Source organism: Dendropsophus ebraccatus, chromosome 2 (assembly GCF_027789765.1).
Source record: "Dendropsophus ebraccatus isolate aDenEbr1 chromosome 2, aDenEbr1.pat, whole genome shotgun sequence".
In the NCBI taxonomy this organism is placed as follows: domain Eukaryota; kingdom Metazoa; phylum Chordata; class Amphibia; order Anura; family Hylidae; genus Dendropsophus; species Dendropsophus ebraccatus.
The window spans coordinates 72625314-72643382 of NC_091455.1; the positions used below are offsets into that span (position 1 = coordinate 72625314).

At 39.7% G+C, this 18069-nt stretch overlaps 1 protein-coding gene across 4 annotated transcripts in view; it reads left to right on the top strand.

Moving 5' to 3' along the window:
* Nucleotides 1-18069, top strand: part of PTPRM (protein tyrosine phosphatase receptor type M) — a 597029-nt gene that overhangs the window by 561296 nt on the left and 17664 nt on the right. For all 4 annotated transcript variants that reach the window (XM_069957755.1, XM_069957756.1, XM_069957757.1 and 1 more), the window contains 3 exons: nucleotides 95-192; nucleotides 10708-10824; nucleotides 15300-15454. In XM_069957755.1, coding sequence (XP_069813856.1) covers nucleotides 95-192; nucleotides 10708-10824; nucleotides 15300-15454 — 370 coding nt within the window. The remainder of the gene's footprint in view (nucleotides 1-94; nucleotides 193-10707; nucleotides 10825-15299; nucleotides 15455-18069) is intronic.

Consider the following 18069-nt stretch of genomic DNA (forward strand, 5'->3'; position numbering starts at 1 on the left):
TATAAATTATATGTTTTCTACTGTAGTATGAAACTTGGATTTTTTCACATTGTTTCTATTTTAACTTTAGTTTCATTTTTATGTCTCCCCATAGGCCCAATGCAAGAAACAGTATATGATTTCTGGAGGATGGTGTGGCATGAAAATACTGCCAGCATAGTCATGGTGACCAATCTAGTAGAGGTTGGCAGGGTAAGATATGTTTTATAGTTTCATGGTTCTTATTATCTGTGAAAGCAGGTGAGGTGATTTTTTTTAAATACATTAGGGTGATTGTACAAATACCAACTGCTAAGAACTTTAAAGTGAATCTACCAGCAGGTTAGATGGCTGTAACCTGCTGATAGATTCTAATAGGGAAGAGAGCAATAAGGGCAGCCATATCTTTATTTCAAAGGTCTGTTGCTTCATTACTGTATTCTTAGTGTATTACTTTACTATTCTCTCCATATGAATGTTCATAAGGGCACTCTGCAGTGAATAGTAGCAGAGAGTGATGTCACTTAGAGTAGCGTTATGGAGTGCCCCCATTAATAGGGCGGTGCGCCTTCTAAATAAAGGTATGGCTGCACTTCCTGTCCCATGCCCCACTAGAATCTATCTAAAGGTTGGAGCTTTCAATACTTCTGCTAGATTTACTTTAATTTGATTATATTGGGGGTTACATAAATCTGGCTTAGCCATTATCAGTTTGGGTATGTTCATACTGAGTAATATAGGTGGAATTCTGTGGCGGAGCTCTCCGCCGCGGAATCACGCTTGCCGCAGTGTCACACAGTGTCTCAACGGGACAGCTTGCGCGCCTCCGCTTCCATTGCTGTCCACTCAAAGAATTGACGTGTTAATTATTTGAGCGGAGAGCGGTGTGAGCGGAGGAGAGCAAGCCATCCCATAGAGACACTGAGGCCGGCTCTCCGCCCTGGAATTCCGCCTATATTTCTCAGTGTGAACATACCCTTACACTCCTTGCATTGAGTTTTTTTCATAAATTTATATCCCATATTTGCAGCAAATAAAATACATTTTTTGTTTTATTAGACAAAGCAGGTGAATTATATTACGTTTACAGTATACAGTGGTGCCTTGGATTACGAGCATAATTAGTTCCGGGACCGTGCTTGTAATCCAAATCCACTCTTAAACCAAAGCAAATTTTCCTATAAGAAATCATAGAAATGCAGACAAGTGGTTCAACACTCCAAAATAATGATTTATTATTCTGAATAACATGTAAAACTAATGAAACAAACATTTAGAAACAGCAGAATATGTGATATTATAAGTTACTGTACAGTAATGGAGAGGATGGGAAACACAGGGGCTGACAGAGGCTGCAGGGAGCATGAAGGAATGAACTGGGCAGATGTGGGCACAAACATGCAGCACTCTCTGTCCAGGGAGAGAGGGGTTACAGCTATGAAGAGATTACCTCCACAGTCCTGTCCCCTGATGTAAGCCCCAGCCTGAAGTGGATCTGCTATGATTTAGAAGGTGATGGAGACTTCCTGGGTCAGAGTACAGGGCTGTAGACCCCGCTATGCAGACCATGCCCCTCCCCCACTCGCACTCCAACCCAGTACAGGGAGCTCTTAAACCAAAGCAGTGCACTTAAACCAAGTCACAATTTTGAAAACAACTGTGAGCTCTTAAACCAATTTACTCTTAGACCAAGGTACCACTGTATATTGTTTATCTGTTTTTTTATCCAAAATAAGTGCTGGCCAATGGGGGGGTGTCTCCCCTGTGTTTTTTGCAGTCCAGGCTCCCATCATGTAAACAAATTAAAGCAACTCTGTACCCACAATCTGCCCTCTCCAAACCGCTTGTACTGTCAGATAGCTGTTTTTAATCCAAGATCTGTAGTGGGGTCTGTTCAGCAGGTGATGCAGGTCCTAAAAAACAACTTTTAAACTTGAAGCCCTCTGTCAAATTGGTGTGGCCTAGAGTGTCTGTGCATTCGGCCCTCCTCCCCGCCCTCTTCATCATTAGGAATGCTCCAGGCAGGTTTTCTACTATTTATCACCTGTGTGAGCACGGCACATGGGCTGGATTGTTAAGGCACATGTGCAATGTTCAGACAAGTGAGGAATAGAAGAAATTCTGCCAGGGACATTCCTAATGGTAAAGAGGGTGGGGGGGAGGGACGGAGAGATGGTGAAAGGTTAGGGCATAGACACGCCAATTTGACACAGCGTGCAAGTTTAAAAGTTGTTTATAGGACAATAACTGCATCAGGACAGATCTTGAATTAAAAGCAGCTATTTGAAGGTACAAGAGGTTTGTGGGAAGCAGATTGTGGGTACAGAGTCGCTTTAATTTCTACCAGCTGCAAGACCAAAGCCAATGGTTTGCAGGTAGTCAGGCTGTCTTATTCTTTTTCTTAGTGTGTGCATTTCTGGCTCTTGAGGGCAGTTGATACTATTACCTGCTTATGACTCATTTCCACTGGCACCATCTTCATCGGAGTGTGCAGTCACACTCTTTACACTTCCTGGCTCTATTGACAGTATAGTGACAGTAATAGAGATGCACAGCAATCCATGACAACTTAGCAGGTCTATTTGATACAATAACGCAGAATGACTGTTGCACTTTAGTGATTTCAATAATCAGTAAAAAGTCAGTGCAGCAGAAGTTTTTTGTACCCTTCTCCAGATCTGTGACTGCACACAATCCTGTCTCAGAGCTGTACTGGCAGTTCCTTCCACCTCCTGGCTTGGTTTTCATTCTGATATGCATTGTAGGCTGTGAGACAGGGCTGTGTCTCTACAAATGTTGTCCAATCAGCTGAATTTGCCCCAGTTAATTACAGTAAAGGTATAAAGACATCTAAAATGGGAATAAGAGAATACTTAATTCCACGATAAATTTTAGTTTTTCCCCTTTAATAAATTAGCCAAAAAATTCTAAGATTTACGTTTCTCCAAAGACTTTCCAAATGCATTGTACAGGGCAAGAAGACTTATGTTCCTGATCAGGTCACACGATTATACTCCTAACATCTGTTTGCATCTTCCTGCCGCACATATTATACAGTGGAAAGAAGTAAAACATAGTGTGTAAACTAGTTCAATTCCGAATGTGTTTCTTTTCCAGTATGTTCCGCTCAGGAGCTGTTTTTCTGTACACAAAGAAAAACACTTTAATTTTCTGATTACACCTTTGTGTCCTCGGGCAATTGAAGAAGTTAAAGTACTTTGCTCCAGCACTATGTAATAGCGCTGCAATGAAAACAGATATGTCTCCTGATAATTGTGCTGGAAGCTGCTTTCCATCTCACACTAGAGCTATCACTCTTTAAATCTGCATAATGATTTAAATTGATTTCTGAGCTTCATTTTCTCTTACCGCCTGTCTGCATTGTGTGAAATCCCATTTACAGATCATGCTTGTTGCTGCATAGGTAGAAAGTCATACACACCCTGCCAAAGTTAAGGGTTGATGTCCGCTATCATTTATTCTTTCACGACTTGGCAAGGGCTACTGAGAAAGGCTACCTGTTGCTCATTATATTTTTGCCGAGCTGGTGGTCAATCTAAGCAAACGACAACCATGCGCCTCCTAGTTCTCATGTGCGGGCCACCAATGGACCTCTGGCCTTCTGTTTGTCACCACTTACAACTCTGTTCTTAGTATTTAATAGCAAAGATTGTTCTTGTATATAATCCTCCCTGCCACGCTGGAGTGACTTGGAATATGCTTATATTTTGTAAGCTTTGTAGCATTAATGTCTCTTTTTGTTAGTATGTAGAGGCATAAAGGTGTATACTTCTGCTGATTCACTCGCCAGACAGCATGCAGTGCAGCCTCCATGGCTCCCACAGGAGACTTTTGCACTGGTAATAATTTACGCTAATTATTTCTAAACATGTTAAGTCAGTTTTGAAAAGACTTCATTAAACCGGGACTGTTTATTAAAACCTTAAATGGAGCCTTTCAGGCATTTAGAGATATTATTAGTTTGCCCTGCACCGTGCTGATAACGGGTGATAAAATGATTTCATTCATACAGGAGGCTTATACTCCAAGGAGTAAACACATTACTTCAGTCTTATGAATGAGATGCCTAACACAGTATTGATCCTCGCCTTGTCATTTAGACAGCCTATTGTTTATCGCAGATGATACATATTATTCTGTTTCTCTTTCCTGCAATGTCCTGTGACAAGGGTAGAGATGGAATTTAAAGGAAAAAAAAGTGCAGGTTATGGTTATGGTTATGCCATGTAAAAAAAACTTTCTGGACTGCTAACAGGAGGCATTTAAAAGTATACTCTTGTGCAATGTTACTGATAGGCATGTGGAAATAAGGACATGTTAGTGGTTGGGGATGGTGCCCAGACAGAAGCTTTGTTTCCATGCAGCAACAATTTTTCCAGCTAGTTTCTGAGCGATCATAATAAAAAGTGCCTGGTTCAAGTGCACAAGAAGAGTGTGAACTATACAACCATTATTGATTGAAATAGATCAGGTATACCTAACAATCCATGCTGAAGTTAGCAGTGTCAGTAAATGGCAGTACATCTACTGCTACAATCTATTTTTCAGAATGGTGACGTATCTAATGGTTGTAGTTAGAGATTAGCAAAACCACAAACCCAAACCGACCAGCGTTAAAATTCTGCTGCATCCACCTTTTCCAGGCGGCGGGATTCAAATGCTGATGTTTCGGGTTTGTGAGAACTCGAACGTTCAGCAAGTTTGCTCATCTCTAGTTCTAGTAGAACTGTGGACCCATGTAAATCAACTCAACTTCTTTTTTAATACCTAAGGGTATGTTCACTCGGAGAATAAGGATATGAGCAAAATCGGTGGAATTCCACGACGGAGAGCTCTCCGCTGTCCACCGCGGAATCCCGCCTGCCTCAGTGTCAAACAGTTTTTCTATGGAACGGTTCGAATGCCTCCGCTCTCTGCAGCTCTGTGCGGCTCTCTGCTCAAAGAATTGACATGTTAATTTTTTGAACAGAGAGCGGAGGCATGTTGTTTGACACAGGCAAGTGGGATTCCGCGGAGAGCTTATCCGTGGAATCCGCCATATTTGCTCAGTGTGAACGCACCCTTACAATTTGTGTTTTGTGGTGTACAATAGTGAACCAGCAATTAAGTGAGTATTCTAAGCCTGTAGGTTGCATGGAAACAAGGGGTTCTTGAAGAACGTACTGGGTCCCTGGGCACATAGACCAAAACAGAAGCCAACGTTGATGTCTTTTCGAGTATGATTTATAGGAGAAACATGATAGAAGGTAGAATCAGTGAAGATAGTGTTTATTTTAGAAGTATAGTATATTGAGGAGTACTGACAGAACTAGACATTAAAATATATCTATCTATCTATCTATATATATATATATATCTATATATATATATATATATATATATATATATATAATGTGTGTCCATGTAACTGCTGATGTTTTCCTTCTCTCCATTACTAATCTGTCTTGGTCCCAGCTTGGTCAGAATACAAATCATCTTAGGTGTTATGTTATTTTTTCTCATTAAGTTTATTAAATCATTAACCAACCTAATTAGGAGTCTACCATCTCCTGGATTATCATAACAAAATTTAGGCCAAGAAGAACATATGCAAGAATTTATAAACTGTTTATTACATTCACTGCACAGAAAACACATCCTCATGTCTTCTTTGCAAACATTTTGCTGTTCTGTTGAAAGTAGAGAAAAACTTGATGACAGGAGACAGAGCAGAAAACAGGGAACACAAAGTTTTATTTTCTTTGGATGAAACTGTGATCATAAGTTAAGGAGATCATTCTAAGATCCAAGGTTATTAAACCACGGCATGTAATAACTAAGGAGCAAGCAGGCTGATGTGCTGTGGTCACTGGAGCAGGACCAAAAACAGTGGAAAAACCAAATATTTTTCTTTGTAATTTTGGGAGTGCTGTACACAGAGACAACGCCTGGTAAAATCCTTTTTTTTCCCCAAGATTGCTGAGGAAGGGAAATCGCTTCCATTACAGAGCTATCTTTCTCGGCATCAGGATGGACATCTAAGGCATTTTATTTTGCTTTGATGAAGTGGGCTTCTTGTTGTTGCAGCTTTACCCTAGATTTGTTGACAGGAAACTTTCATCCATAACCTACTTTATTCCACGTATGAAATATTGCCAGGCTGGAGCACCTAAAGAGCAGCTATTTTAAGATTGTTATTTTGGCTTGAAAAATTATATCAGAAACAACAGACTGCGAGCAGTATAATTGGTTGGAATTTCACCGGAGCACACCAAGTTACTTGTAATTGCTTGTCTCAACAACGGCTACTTGGCTGCCTCTGGTATCTCTATGCTAGACAGTCTGGTAATGAGAGGGTTAACAATCAGATTTGTTAGGAAAAATCATGCTTGAGTATCTACTATGTCGCTGTTTCTGGAAGAGTCTGCATATATTTACTCTTTACCTCTTCTACGGGCATTCAGTTTTTTTTTCCCACCAAAATTCTATCCTAACAAAGGTGTTTTTCTACTCACTCTACCATTTGTGAAAACATAATAATACAAATGGAAATGGTGTACAGCCGCAGTATAAGGAAATCCTGTGTATATGTGTGTGCGTGTCTACTATTTCTCCATCTCTAGGTCATCATCGTAAGACTTACTACCATTTCCTTTATAGTCACAGTTACGGGCCTTTTACACAGGGCGATTATCGTCCAGGAACGCTTCTGCAGCCAGTAATTGGCCCCTGTAAAAGTGAGGCTATGTTCACACAATGTCCAAAATAGAGAAAAGGCGAACGATATTGATATTTAAAAAACATCAGTTTTTGCCGCGATTTGGCAATGCATTGAAGTCAGTAGGAAGATGGACGTCCAATGCACACAATGTGTTAAATAACGGACGTTTTTACCGCGGCTGTCAGAATAATGAACATGATCATTATTTTCGGACGTCTTTTGCAAACAGCGGACATTTTTTATTAGTTGTTCACATGCAGTTTTTCTTTTTCCACCATCCTTTCTCCGTTTTTACAATTAAATTCAATGGACTTTTCAATTAAGCCACACTCAAAGGCCAATTAGTAACCCAAACTAGTATAATCACCTTATCAGCTGCTGTATGTCCTGCAGGAAGTGGTGTATTCTCTTTAGTCTGACACAGGGCTCTCTGCTGCCACCTCTGTCTATGTGAGGAACTGTCCAGAGCAATAGCAAATCCCACAAAAAAAACCTCTCCTGCTCTCCAGACTAGAATAGAATACCACTTCCTGTAGGACATACAGCAGCTGATAAATACTGGAAGTCTAGGAATTTTTTTTAATAGAAGTAAATTACCAATCTCTGGCACTTTCTGACACCAGTTGATTTGAAAGAAACCTGTTTTCTGTAAACTAGCCCTTTAAGACTTTCACCCATCGTATAAGACCATTTCCCCATAAGTCATTAGCTGTGAACATGCTTAAAACTCACTACAGCAAAAACAAACAGACACAGCAAAATATTTACGTTTACAGGCTACCTATAACACACAGTTACTTTTCTGCCAGGGCAATCCTAGTGTGATTTACAGTGCAAAATCAGATTATACAGATTTTTTGTTAGCAGATCATATTATTGAAGGGATTTGTTACAGTGCCATTATCCTCTGCCAGTTTTCTGGTGGCAGCTTATCTTTGTCTTATTGACATGATCTTTATGCTTCATGTGGCTTAAGTTATGGTGCCCCATGCAACACCCGAACTCAGATGGCCACTAAACAAAATGGCTGTTTAGGGGATGGGCCATTTGACTTTATAGGGCGAACTTTTCAAGGAAGTGAGGCACCTAGGCTTTATTTCTGGGGTAAGGAGTCATTTTTTCTGTAAAAGAAGTTCTTTACAGTCATAATAGCAATCACTATGGCTAAGACCAGGGTCTGAGAGGCTAATCTTAACACCCCCCCCCCCCCCATATTGTTTACCTTTATACTTTACACGTGCAGTTTTGTGGGTTTCAGAAATTAAAATATTTCAGTGAAATGTTTTGCCAAAAAGGAGAATAGTTTTTTTGTTATATTCTGTATCTACTACAAGTATAACTTGGAATAGTTCTTTTCCCGACTTCCATATGGATAAAGGGTGACATATATTTCAAAAGAGACATTTAGTAAAAGTATATTTCTGCCAAAACCTGCGAGTCACCAGTTGGCAGCAGCTATCTCCAGACATCTTTGTTTTGCATGGACTGTGTTCCTGATCCTCCTCCAGCTGCTTCCTGTTATGTTCTTTGAAGTTATTTACAGTATGTGGCTAAGGTTTCACTACAACAAATACACAGGACATACATGATAGCTGTATAAGGATGTAATAGCAGTGACCTTTACTATTATGTTGTAATCTTTTTGTACAGTGTTACAAGGAGCTAGAGATTACCTACTATTACTCCAAACTTTATTTCCTCTACTTACCATAGGAATGTATGTATATCATACTAATTCACATCTGTTCCTTTCCCCAGTGGGTTACACTCTACTTTTCCTGTGTTAGGCATATGCACAGATTATCCGTAATATTAAAAACCATCTGGCTATATATATATATATATATATATATATATATATATATATATATATATATTTATCCCCTTGTACTGCTAGAAGAGCTCTGTTGTCAAGACATTTAAAGGTGTCCTTTGGTATCTGGCATGTTAGCTGCAGAACCTTAGTGTTCTGTATGTTTGGATTTGGATTGGATTTGTTTCTCTAGCACATCCCACAGATGCTAAATCTCTTGCCATCCTCTTGCTGTCTATCAGGCCCAGTAAATCATTGCTGCACAATTTTTGCAGTGTGCCAGGGTATATTATCCTGCTGAAAATGGTACTAGCCTATATTGTTGCCTTGAATGAATGTACAATGGTTACTGAGGTGGTAAATGTCAAAGTAAGGCTGGGTTCACTCTGCATTTTTGCAACCCGTTTTTTTTTCATTCATTTTCTGAAAAAAAAACAAAAAAAAAAAACAAACATCCATTTTGATTAGTTTTTCCATTGACTACGATTTTAAAAAAAAACAAAAAAACAAACAGTTAAAATGCATCAGTTTTTTTTAGCGTACACAAAATGGCATGGACCGCGTTTTTGTGTACGCTAAAAAAGCAGATGCATTTAATCCTCTCTTTTAATGGAATTCAATGGAAAAACTGATCAAAACATAAATACATCCGTTTTTCATCCGTTTTTTCATCAGCTTTTTGCATTAAGGGTGCGTTCACACGTACAGGATCTGCAGCGGATTTTCTGCTGCAGATCCGCAGCAGATTTTATCTAAATAACTGAACACAGCATCAAATCTGCACCATCAAATCTGCTGCGGATCTGCTTCAGATCTGCTGCGGATCCTGTACGTGTTAACGCACCCTAAATTGTGTACCCAGCCTCACACTAATGTGACTAGCAGAAGATTCCCATAAACATGACAATAATTTTATCGTCTAGCCTTCTTCTTCCTATGGTGCCTCCTCTACCAAAGTATTGCTTCTCGGTGCAGTCCTGTTGTAGGCGCTTTCATCAGTGGGCAGGAGCCACTCAGCCCCACACTGTGGGCCACATGTATCATCCTGCGAACGGATGATTTTCGGCGGAAAGTGCTGATTTGCGTAATTTTTTATACGCAAATGGCAGATTTGCGAATAAAATATGCGCAAATCGGCACTTTCCGCCGAGTACGCCAGGGGGGCGGAAAGGGGGCGTGTAGTGGGCGGAACGGAGGGCGTGGAGTCCGCACGATTTACCATCCGTGCACGGGATTTATGTAGAGGCAGTCCGCCTCTACATAAATCTCCGTAGCGCCGGAGCTGCGGGGGCTTTTTTAAGTCCGGCGTAAAAAACGCCGGACTTAATAAATGCCCCCCTGTGTGTCCTGACACTGTTCTGTTTAAGCCTACATTACCTTTTTCAATAGTATGTGCTATAGTTGCTCTACTGTGGGCTTACACCCTGCACCCTGACTGCTCACGTGAATCAGTGAGCCTTTAACGCCCAAGTCCCTGTCACTAGTTTACTGGTTGTCCATCATGGACCCCTGCAAACTGTCAATACCCGATGGGAGACATTCTAGCCATCACAGTTTGACACTTGTCAGACGTGCATAAAACCTTATACTTGCCACTTCTTCCTGGTTCTAACACATCAGCCTCAAAAACTGTTTACTTGCAGTCAGTTGTCACAAGATAATCAATATTATTTGCTTCACCTGTCAAAGGTTTGAATGTTATGGCTTTATGTATCCACGTACATCCAGGATCACAGTACAATATCTCTAGAATCATGTTATTGATAAGTTAGAGGCTGACAGTAATAAACAGCACTTCATTATATATTTCTGTAGTATACAACTGCTGAATATACATATTATACCCACATTGTCAATAGTGACATATCATAATATTTTTGCAGATGTACTGCACATATAAATTAGTTTTCTACATAGAATACTAGTTTAAACAATACGTTGGTGTAGCCTTTTTCTCATGTAGTAGATGTCTCTTGGCCGTGCCATTAACAGCAAACCACGCAAGCTTCATAAATGTCCCCCTTAATGAATAAAGCTTATAACTGATTATGTTATTGTGTTCTTTGCAAACTGGTGATACTATATCTTGCACTTTATGGTTACCAATGTTTACAAATAGGTAATGTTGGTCACTGTATAGATTTTGTAACCTGTGCCTCTGAATGCTTTTTTTTAAGTAGTTCTTTTTTTCCAGGTGAAATGCTGTAAATACTGGCCAGATGATACAGAAATATATAAAGATATGAAAGTGACACTCATTGAGACAGAGTTACTTGCTGAATATGTAATACGAACGTTTGCAGTAGAAAAGGTAAGTCTGGACTGCATACTAAAAGAGAATATTTATTTAAAGAGTACCTATCATAAACATTTACTTTTGACATGTCATCAGGTATGTCAGAGCTTATTGATCACAGTGGGTCACACTGCTGAGACCCGATGTGATCAAAAAATATAGCCGTGGTGAGAGCACAGCAGTGGTGTAATCTACTTCCCTCCTGATCGGCTATTTCCAACAATGTACTGTAGGTCTATAAGGCTGTATAGCCTGATCACAGAGGGTCTCAGCAGTGAGAAAAGCGGCGATCAATAACTTTTGACATGCCTGATGACATGTCAAAAGTCAACTTTAATAATAGGTACACTCTAACTTAATACTAAGCATTATATTTTAATTAAATGCCAGAGGTGTAAATAAGCCCATAGCTATAGGGTGTCCTATTAGGCTTCCTGGCACACCTTTTTTTATTTATTTTTTATTGCTTATTTACACCCCTGGTTTCCTATTGACAGGCCTGGTTTAAAGAAAGTTCAGGATTTACCAAAGTTAGGCATGCATCTCTTAATAAACTTTGTGTATTTAGCGTATGACGCAGCAGTCTTGGTAAATCAGTCCCCTGTTCACATGCTGCAGATAGTGACACTTTTAATATTTACACAATGATTAATTGCATGACACTTGAGGTAAACAGTGTTTTATTGCAAGGAATTTACTGATTATTTCCAAAATACCATAGTATAGGGTTTTAGCGCTCCATACAGAAGGTGAACAATTATGGAACATTCGCATACAATGAATTATTGTCACTGTCTGACTAGTTCATAAATCCTTTACTCTGTCGGTCCCAACAGTTTTCCAACACCATATTCTTTAATCCCTTGACAACCCAATATTTCTATCTCACTTCACATGACACATACTATTAAACTGTTCATTTCTCATCGCCAGTACATTCTTTTACTCTATATAATAAAAGGAATGTTACGTTTTCCTGACCACCGTGCTTCCCACATATTTTTAGCTAACTTTTTGTTTTGAACTGAATCTCAAAGTTCTATCCCAGCCCTGTGAAGTTTGCAAATTGCAGCGAATAGCATATGTTTGCATTGATGAGGGAAGTGTGAAGACCTCCAGTTGGAGATGTTTCTTATTAAATCTTGCATAGACTCGATTCATCTGCTGAACAGATGGAGTCCTATTCAATCCCATTAGAAATGGAAGCACTGTATTAAAATGTCGTATTTATTGAGATTTATGAAAACTTTCTAGAATATTATCTTTCTGGCAGTGTATAAGAAATTGCAAGAAGTGGGGTGAATTCAGTTCATAACAAAAATGTTTCAACCTCTTTCCTTTGTAATTTGTATTGTATCTTTTTTTCTTTTTAATAGTAAATGGGTTTTAGCTCACAGAGACTATTTCATTTTGAATTGTATATTAGAAACATAGACCACACATAGATAAAGAACAGAAGCTTCAAATAATGCCTCTTTTTTATGGTTTTGGGTGACCGCATGGGGCCCTAGTCTTCTGGGGGGCCCATGGCCTCCCAAAAGCAACATATGCTTTCTGTGCTTAATGGCCTCCCAGCCTCAGTTCTGATGTAATTTGCGGAAAATCGTGTAATCGTTTACAGTAATTTCACACAAATCATGGCAGGGAGGCTGTTCAGCAATATTAAGGGTCAGTTCAGACGTACAGACTCGCAGCGTAAATCTGACTGTGAGTCTGTCAGGTCCTGGCAGTTCACTGTCACAACAGTGACAGCTGCGTGTATGTAATTCTGCCGGCCCCTTAACCCTTTTGGCTCCCGCTGCTGCCGCCGCCCGCAACACACTGATTGGCCGGGCGGGAGAGCAGTATGCCGGGACCCCGTGCAGCGAGGACAGGCAATGTATACAGACACAGCGGGCGGCGGCAGCAGCGGGAGCTGAAGGGGTTAAGGGGCCAGCAGAATTACATACATGCAACGTCGTTCTGACCGCTGCGAGTATGTTGTGACAGTGAATTGCCAGGACCTGACAGACTCGCAGCAAGTCTTATCCTTTTTTTCAGAGAATAAAAAACTTTTTTTCCCACTCATGACTAGTGGTTGAGTGAAGCCGTTTATTGTCAGACTACTGTGTTTTCTTTTTGAATCTTAATAATACCCAAAACATTCAAATTACTTTGATCAAAAGTTCACATACCCTGGTGATTTTGGCCTGATAACTTGCACAAAAGTTGACACAAATTGACAAAAATTTCATCCTCAACTGCCAGGAGAATTGTTCAGGATGCAAAGAAAAACCCACAAATAACATCAGCTGAAATACAGGACTCTATAAAAACTAGCAGTGTGACGGTTTCAACATGTACAATAAAGAGGCACCTGAAGAAAAATGGTCTGCATGGTCAAGACGCAAGATGCCACAAAATATCTTGCCTACAATATGCCAAATAGCTCAGAGGGAAGCCTCAAAACTTCTGGAACAAGGTAATTTGAAGTGTTGAGACCAAAATCAAACTTTTTGGCCACAACCATAAATCCTACATTTGCAGAGGTGTCAACGAGGCCTATGATAAATAGAACACCATTCCTACTGTAAAGCACGGAGGTGGATCAATGATGTTTTGGAGATGTGTGAGCTACAGAGGCACAGGAAACTTTTTCAAAGTTGAAGTAAGGATGAATGCAGCATTAGCAAATACTGGAGGCAAATTTCCACTCAGCCCGGAAGCTGCGCATGGGATTTATTTTACGTGACAACAATTCAAAACACAAAACCAAGTCGATCTGTCATTGCCTACAGCAGAACAAAGTGAAGGTTCTGGAATGGCCATCTCTGCTCCTGACCTCAATACCATTGAGCCAAGACAGCTCAGGAATTTACAGGAACTGGAGGCTTTTTGACAAGAAGAATGGGCCATCTGAGAAAAAAAGCCTCATCTACAACTACCACAAAAGATTTCAAACTGTCAGTGATGTTAAAGGGGGCAATACCTAGTATTAGAAATTGGGGTATGTAAACTTTTGATCAGGGTCATTTGGATGTTTGGAAAAGTAAAAAACACAGTAGTTTGACAATAAATGGCTTCATCCAACCACTAACCATAAGTAGAAAAAAAGTTTTTGTTTTATCATTTATATTCTCTGAACAAAGATCAATCTGAGATTAGTAATTTTTTTATAAAACTTTTGCAGGTACACTTTAAGGCTATGTTCACACAACGGTGTGGACAATGCCTTATTTGCAATGGGATCCCGGCCGGAGCGTACACACATCGTATACGCTCCGGCCGGGATCCCACACGTCGCCGTAAAAAACTGACAGGTCAGTTTTCTGCGGCCGGAATTCAGTGAATTCCGGCCGCAGAAAGACTTGCCAGTTCACACAGTGAAGCGAGCGGCATCGGCCGCTAGCTTTACAGTGGGCTATGGGAAGCTCTGATGCCCATATCAGAGCTCCGCGGCTGGAGAGATCACCCGACCGGTACTTCCGGGGTCACGGAACGGCCGGTCTCATACGTTGTGTGAACATAGCCTAAATGCTAAATTATTTATCATATACTGTGAATGTCATTTTAGTGCTGCCATAGTTACAGTGGGGGACCCAAACTTTGTGAAAAGCCCTGGGCCTATTATACATCTAATCTGCCACTGCTTGCAATGCATGACAATTACTGTTTAATTCTGGCTACTACTACATACTTTTACATCATAGGTAATTTCAGACAAAGTTTTCTAGCTGTGGTTCCACAGCTGTTACAAAACTACAGCACTTATCATACCTTGAAAGTCTCCAACTGTCAGTGGATGTTGGAAGTTGTAGTTTTGCAACAGCTGGAGAGTCATAGGTTAGGGAACTCTTATTAAGAATATATTCATGTTTTTTCACTTATTGTTTATTATACAGTATATTAAACATATATTTCCATTATTAACTAGTCAGAATAATGAGGGTTCATTATTTAGTAGGTACCTACTTAAAGTGACAGTCACCCCGTTTTTGCATTCTGACTTCTCTACACAGGTTTAATGGGTTTATTTAGCAGTTTTCATACCTTATTTTATATCATACATCATGGTGCTTGTTAAGTAAAAACTTTTATTAGCTGCAGATTTTGCTAAGTGGGTGGGGCTTCATGGCAACAACGCTACTTAGCCCGCCCACAGCGCCACCATTGGCCCGCCCCTCCATGACATAATAGGCACATAGGCCCCCACCCCTTCGTCGACCATTGGAACAGGATGGCCTAAAGGTCTAGGCCCCACCCCCTCTAGGTCGGCCCATACCAATAGCACAATCCGCAGATGATAAAAGATCACTTTTTAATTGAACAAGCACCATGACGTATGATATAAAATAAGATATGAAAACTGCTAAATTTACCCATTACATCTGTGTAGAGAAGTCAGAATGCAGTGGGGGTGACAGTCTCACTTTAATTTTGTAATGTAGACATTTTATAGTATTTATTTTGTAAACGTCAATATAATTTTTTTCTTCCTTTGTTGTGGACAGAGAGGTGTACATGAAATACGGGAAATCCGTCAGTTCCACTTTACAGGCTGGCCTGATCATGGTGTGCCATACCATGCAACAGGACTTCTAGGGTTTATACGGCAAGTTAAATCAAAGAGCCCAGCCAATGCAGGCCCACTGGTTGTGCATTGCAGGTAAAATGATAAATAAACCGTAAATGATGAAGAATCACTATAAGTATGACATTTAAAAAAAAAAATCTGTTTATTAGTTTTAAGGTGACCATACACATTAGATAAAAGTAGATGATTGTTAAGTTGATGGTTGAACAACAGTTAAACAAACAATTGTCTGATGAATGATCACAGATGCAGCCTTACACATTTTAATCCATATTGGCCTTTAGAGTTGCTCAGACTGTCCATACAAGGTCAATTTCACTGGGTGAAGAATGAACCATCTTTCTGAGAAGATTCTGGTAATGTCCTCAGAATATTCTGACAACATTGCTTTACGTTTGTTTGTGAAAAGTTTTTTTCCCATTTGACTAGTAGCAAAAATGCCCAGTGATAGTAGTCGTTGGCCAGATCATTCATAATTGATTGGTCATTGTTCATTTTTTCCTGACGAACAATTGTTTTGGTTGAGATCATCCACTTTGATCAACTTAAATCTAAAGTGTATGGGCACCTCTACATATAATATTCCTACGTCAAGTGCAATAAACATTATTATTCTATTGTTAAGGGGGTGTAAAAAACAACAAATTGGAAACACAGAATGAAAAATATAGAATGTTAAAGGGCTATTTCATTTTCATTTATTTATCTATCAGCTAGTTTTTAAGATATCTGTTGAGGGTCATTGAAAACTCTCATCAAGGATCAGTCGGTTTTATTCATGTGATGATTACACAGGTGGTTAAAGCCATGGTACCATCATAAGTGCTGTCTCTTGTAAGGGTACAGTATGATCACACTATGGAATCGGCAAGGCATTTCAAGCCTGTCCCATTGATTCAATGGGATTTATCAAGCCCAATGCTCCATCCGCCTAATGCGCCATCCAAGGTGAGAACTCGGCTTGAAATTCCTTGCTGATTCCGTAGTGTGAACATACCCTAATAAGTCTTCTACCTCTGTGTCCATCACCTAACCAGAACACATTTTGATCCTCTGGTAGTAAGCAGTGAATGATCCCATACAATAATGGTAAGCAACACCAAAAAAAATGAAATAAGTAAATTATAAAAATTGCTAAACTTTTCAATATGGAATCAATAAGCGTTATTTGCTGAAACTGGAAAACCCATTTAAAGAACATTAATCCATTAAACGCATGCCAGAAAAATGTTATTATGCAGTATTGATCAGTATAAAATAGCAATGCTTGCAGACCACCCTAGGTTCTAGTACTGAAGGAAGTGTGCATTGATCGCACGATGGTCTAATCTGTAAATTTCCATGGGCAGGCTGTATATATAATACCCTAGAAAATGAAGATGGTGATGTTATAATTTACATAGAAATGATATGCTCAGATGAAGCCATTTTTATGAAACACAAAGTGTAGGAAATGTTAAAAAATTTTCACTGCAAGGCTTTTACATTTCATTACATAAACCTTGTAAGATACTTGTCTAATATATATTACATTATTTTGTATTCCCTAACCCTTTACTTTTGCTTGTTCCTGTCTTTCACAAACTTTATAATATATTCCAACAATGTTGTATGTAATAGCAAAATATATTGTACAGTCATTTACAATTTTCTGTTAGGTGTCTTGAGGCAAAGTCTGCTGGAAGTAGGAAATATTTATAGATTCAATAGGCTGTTCAAAATTAACTCCTATTGGCGGTCAGTTCTCTGACTATATGTGTAGAAGTTGTCAGAAACCCTTTATTTATCGTATTGCTTTAGTGGAAATCAAGATTTTGTGGTTATTACTGTGGTTATTGGCACACTATGGGGCAGTAAGCTTTCGCACAAAACCCAGTTGTAACCAACAGCAGGGATAGGGGGCTTCACACTCGCCATTTGATGCAGTTTCTGAAGACATTTCCAGAAGTAGATCATAAACTGCCGGAAATTATATAGGAAACAACTACCACTACCCCCAATTTTTTTAAGTCTCTTCATTGGTTTTCCAAAAATAATCCTTTAAAGCAGAGAGAAGGTGACACCAGCCACGGAAGTGTGTAGCAGCTGAACATCTGTTATTACAAGTGAAATGGGGGGGGGGGGGTATGAGTTCTGCAGCTTTCCCTAAATGAGACTGAAAAGACTAAAGGCCCTATTACACGTAGAGATTATCTGTCCAATCAGGCAGATGTCTCCCCCATGTCAAAAAATAATCTGTTGACTGCACATATCTCTGAGTAATTAGAGACGTGTAGAAAACAGCTGTGGAAAACAGCTGGGCTGCACAGACATTGCTAGCGATATTTGTGCAGCCCTGGCTGCATGAGTATGGAGCTGTATAATAGGTTCTGAAAGCAGCTGCCGTTCGAGCAGATCGTTGCTCGCATACTCTGTGGGTCAGGCTGTGCCTTTTAGCGCTTTATTAGCCTTCAAAAATCTCATCCACTGGGCAGGCAGGCCGGCACAATAAAAGGTTGGATCACTCATGAAGCCTTTTTCTTCCATTATTCGTTGGCTATACATTTCCTATTGCACTGGAATATTTTAAGATATTTTAGCACACTAAAACAATGTGATCCACCAACAAACAAGGCTTTGCTCACCCAATGACTGGTCGCTGACAGAGCAATATCGACATGTTTGAATCACTATGTAATAGGGCAATG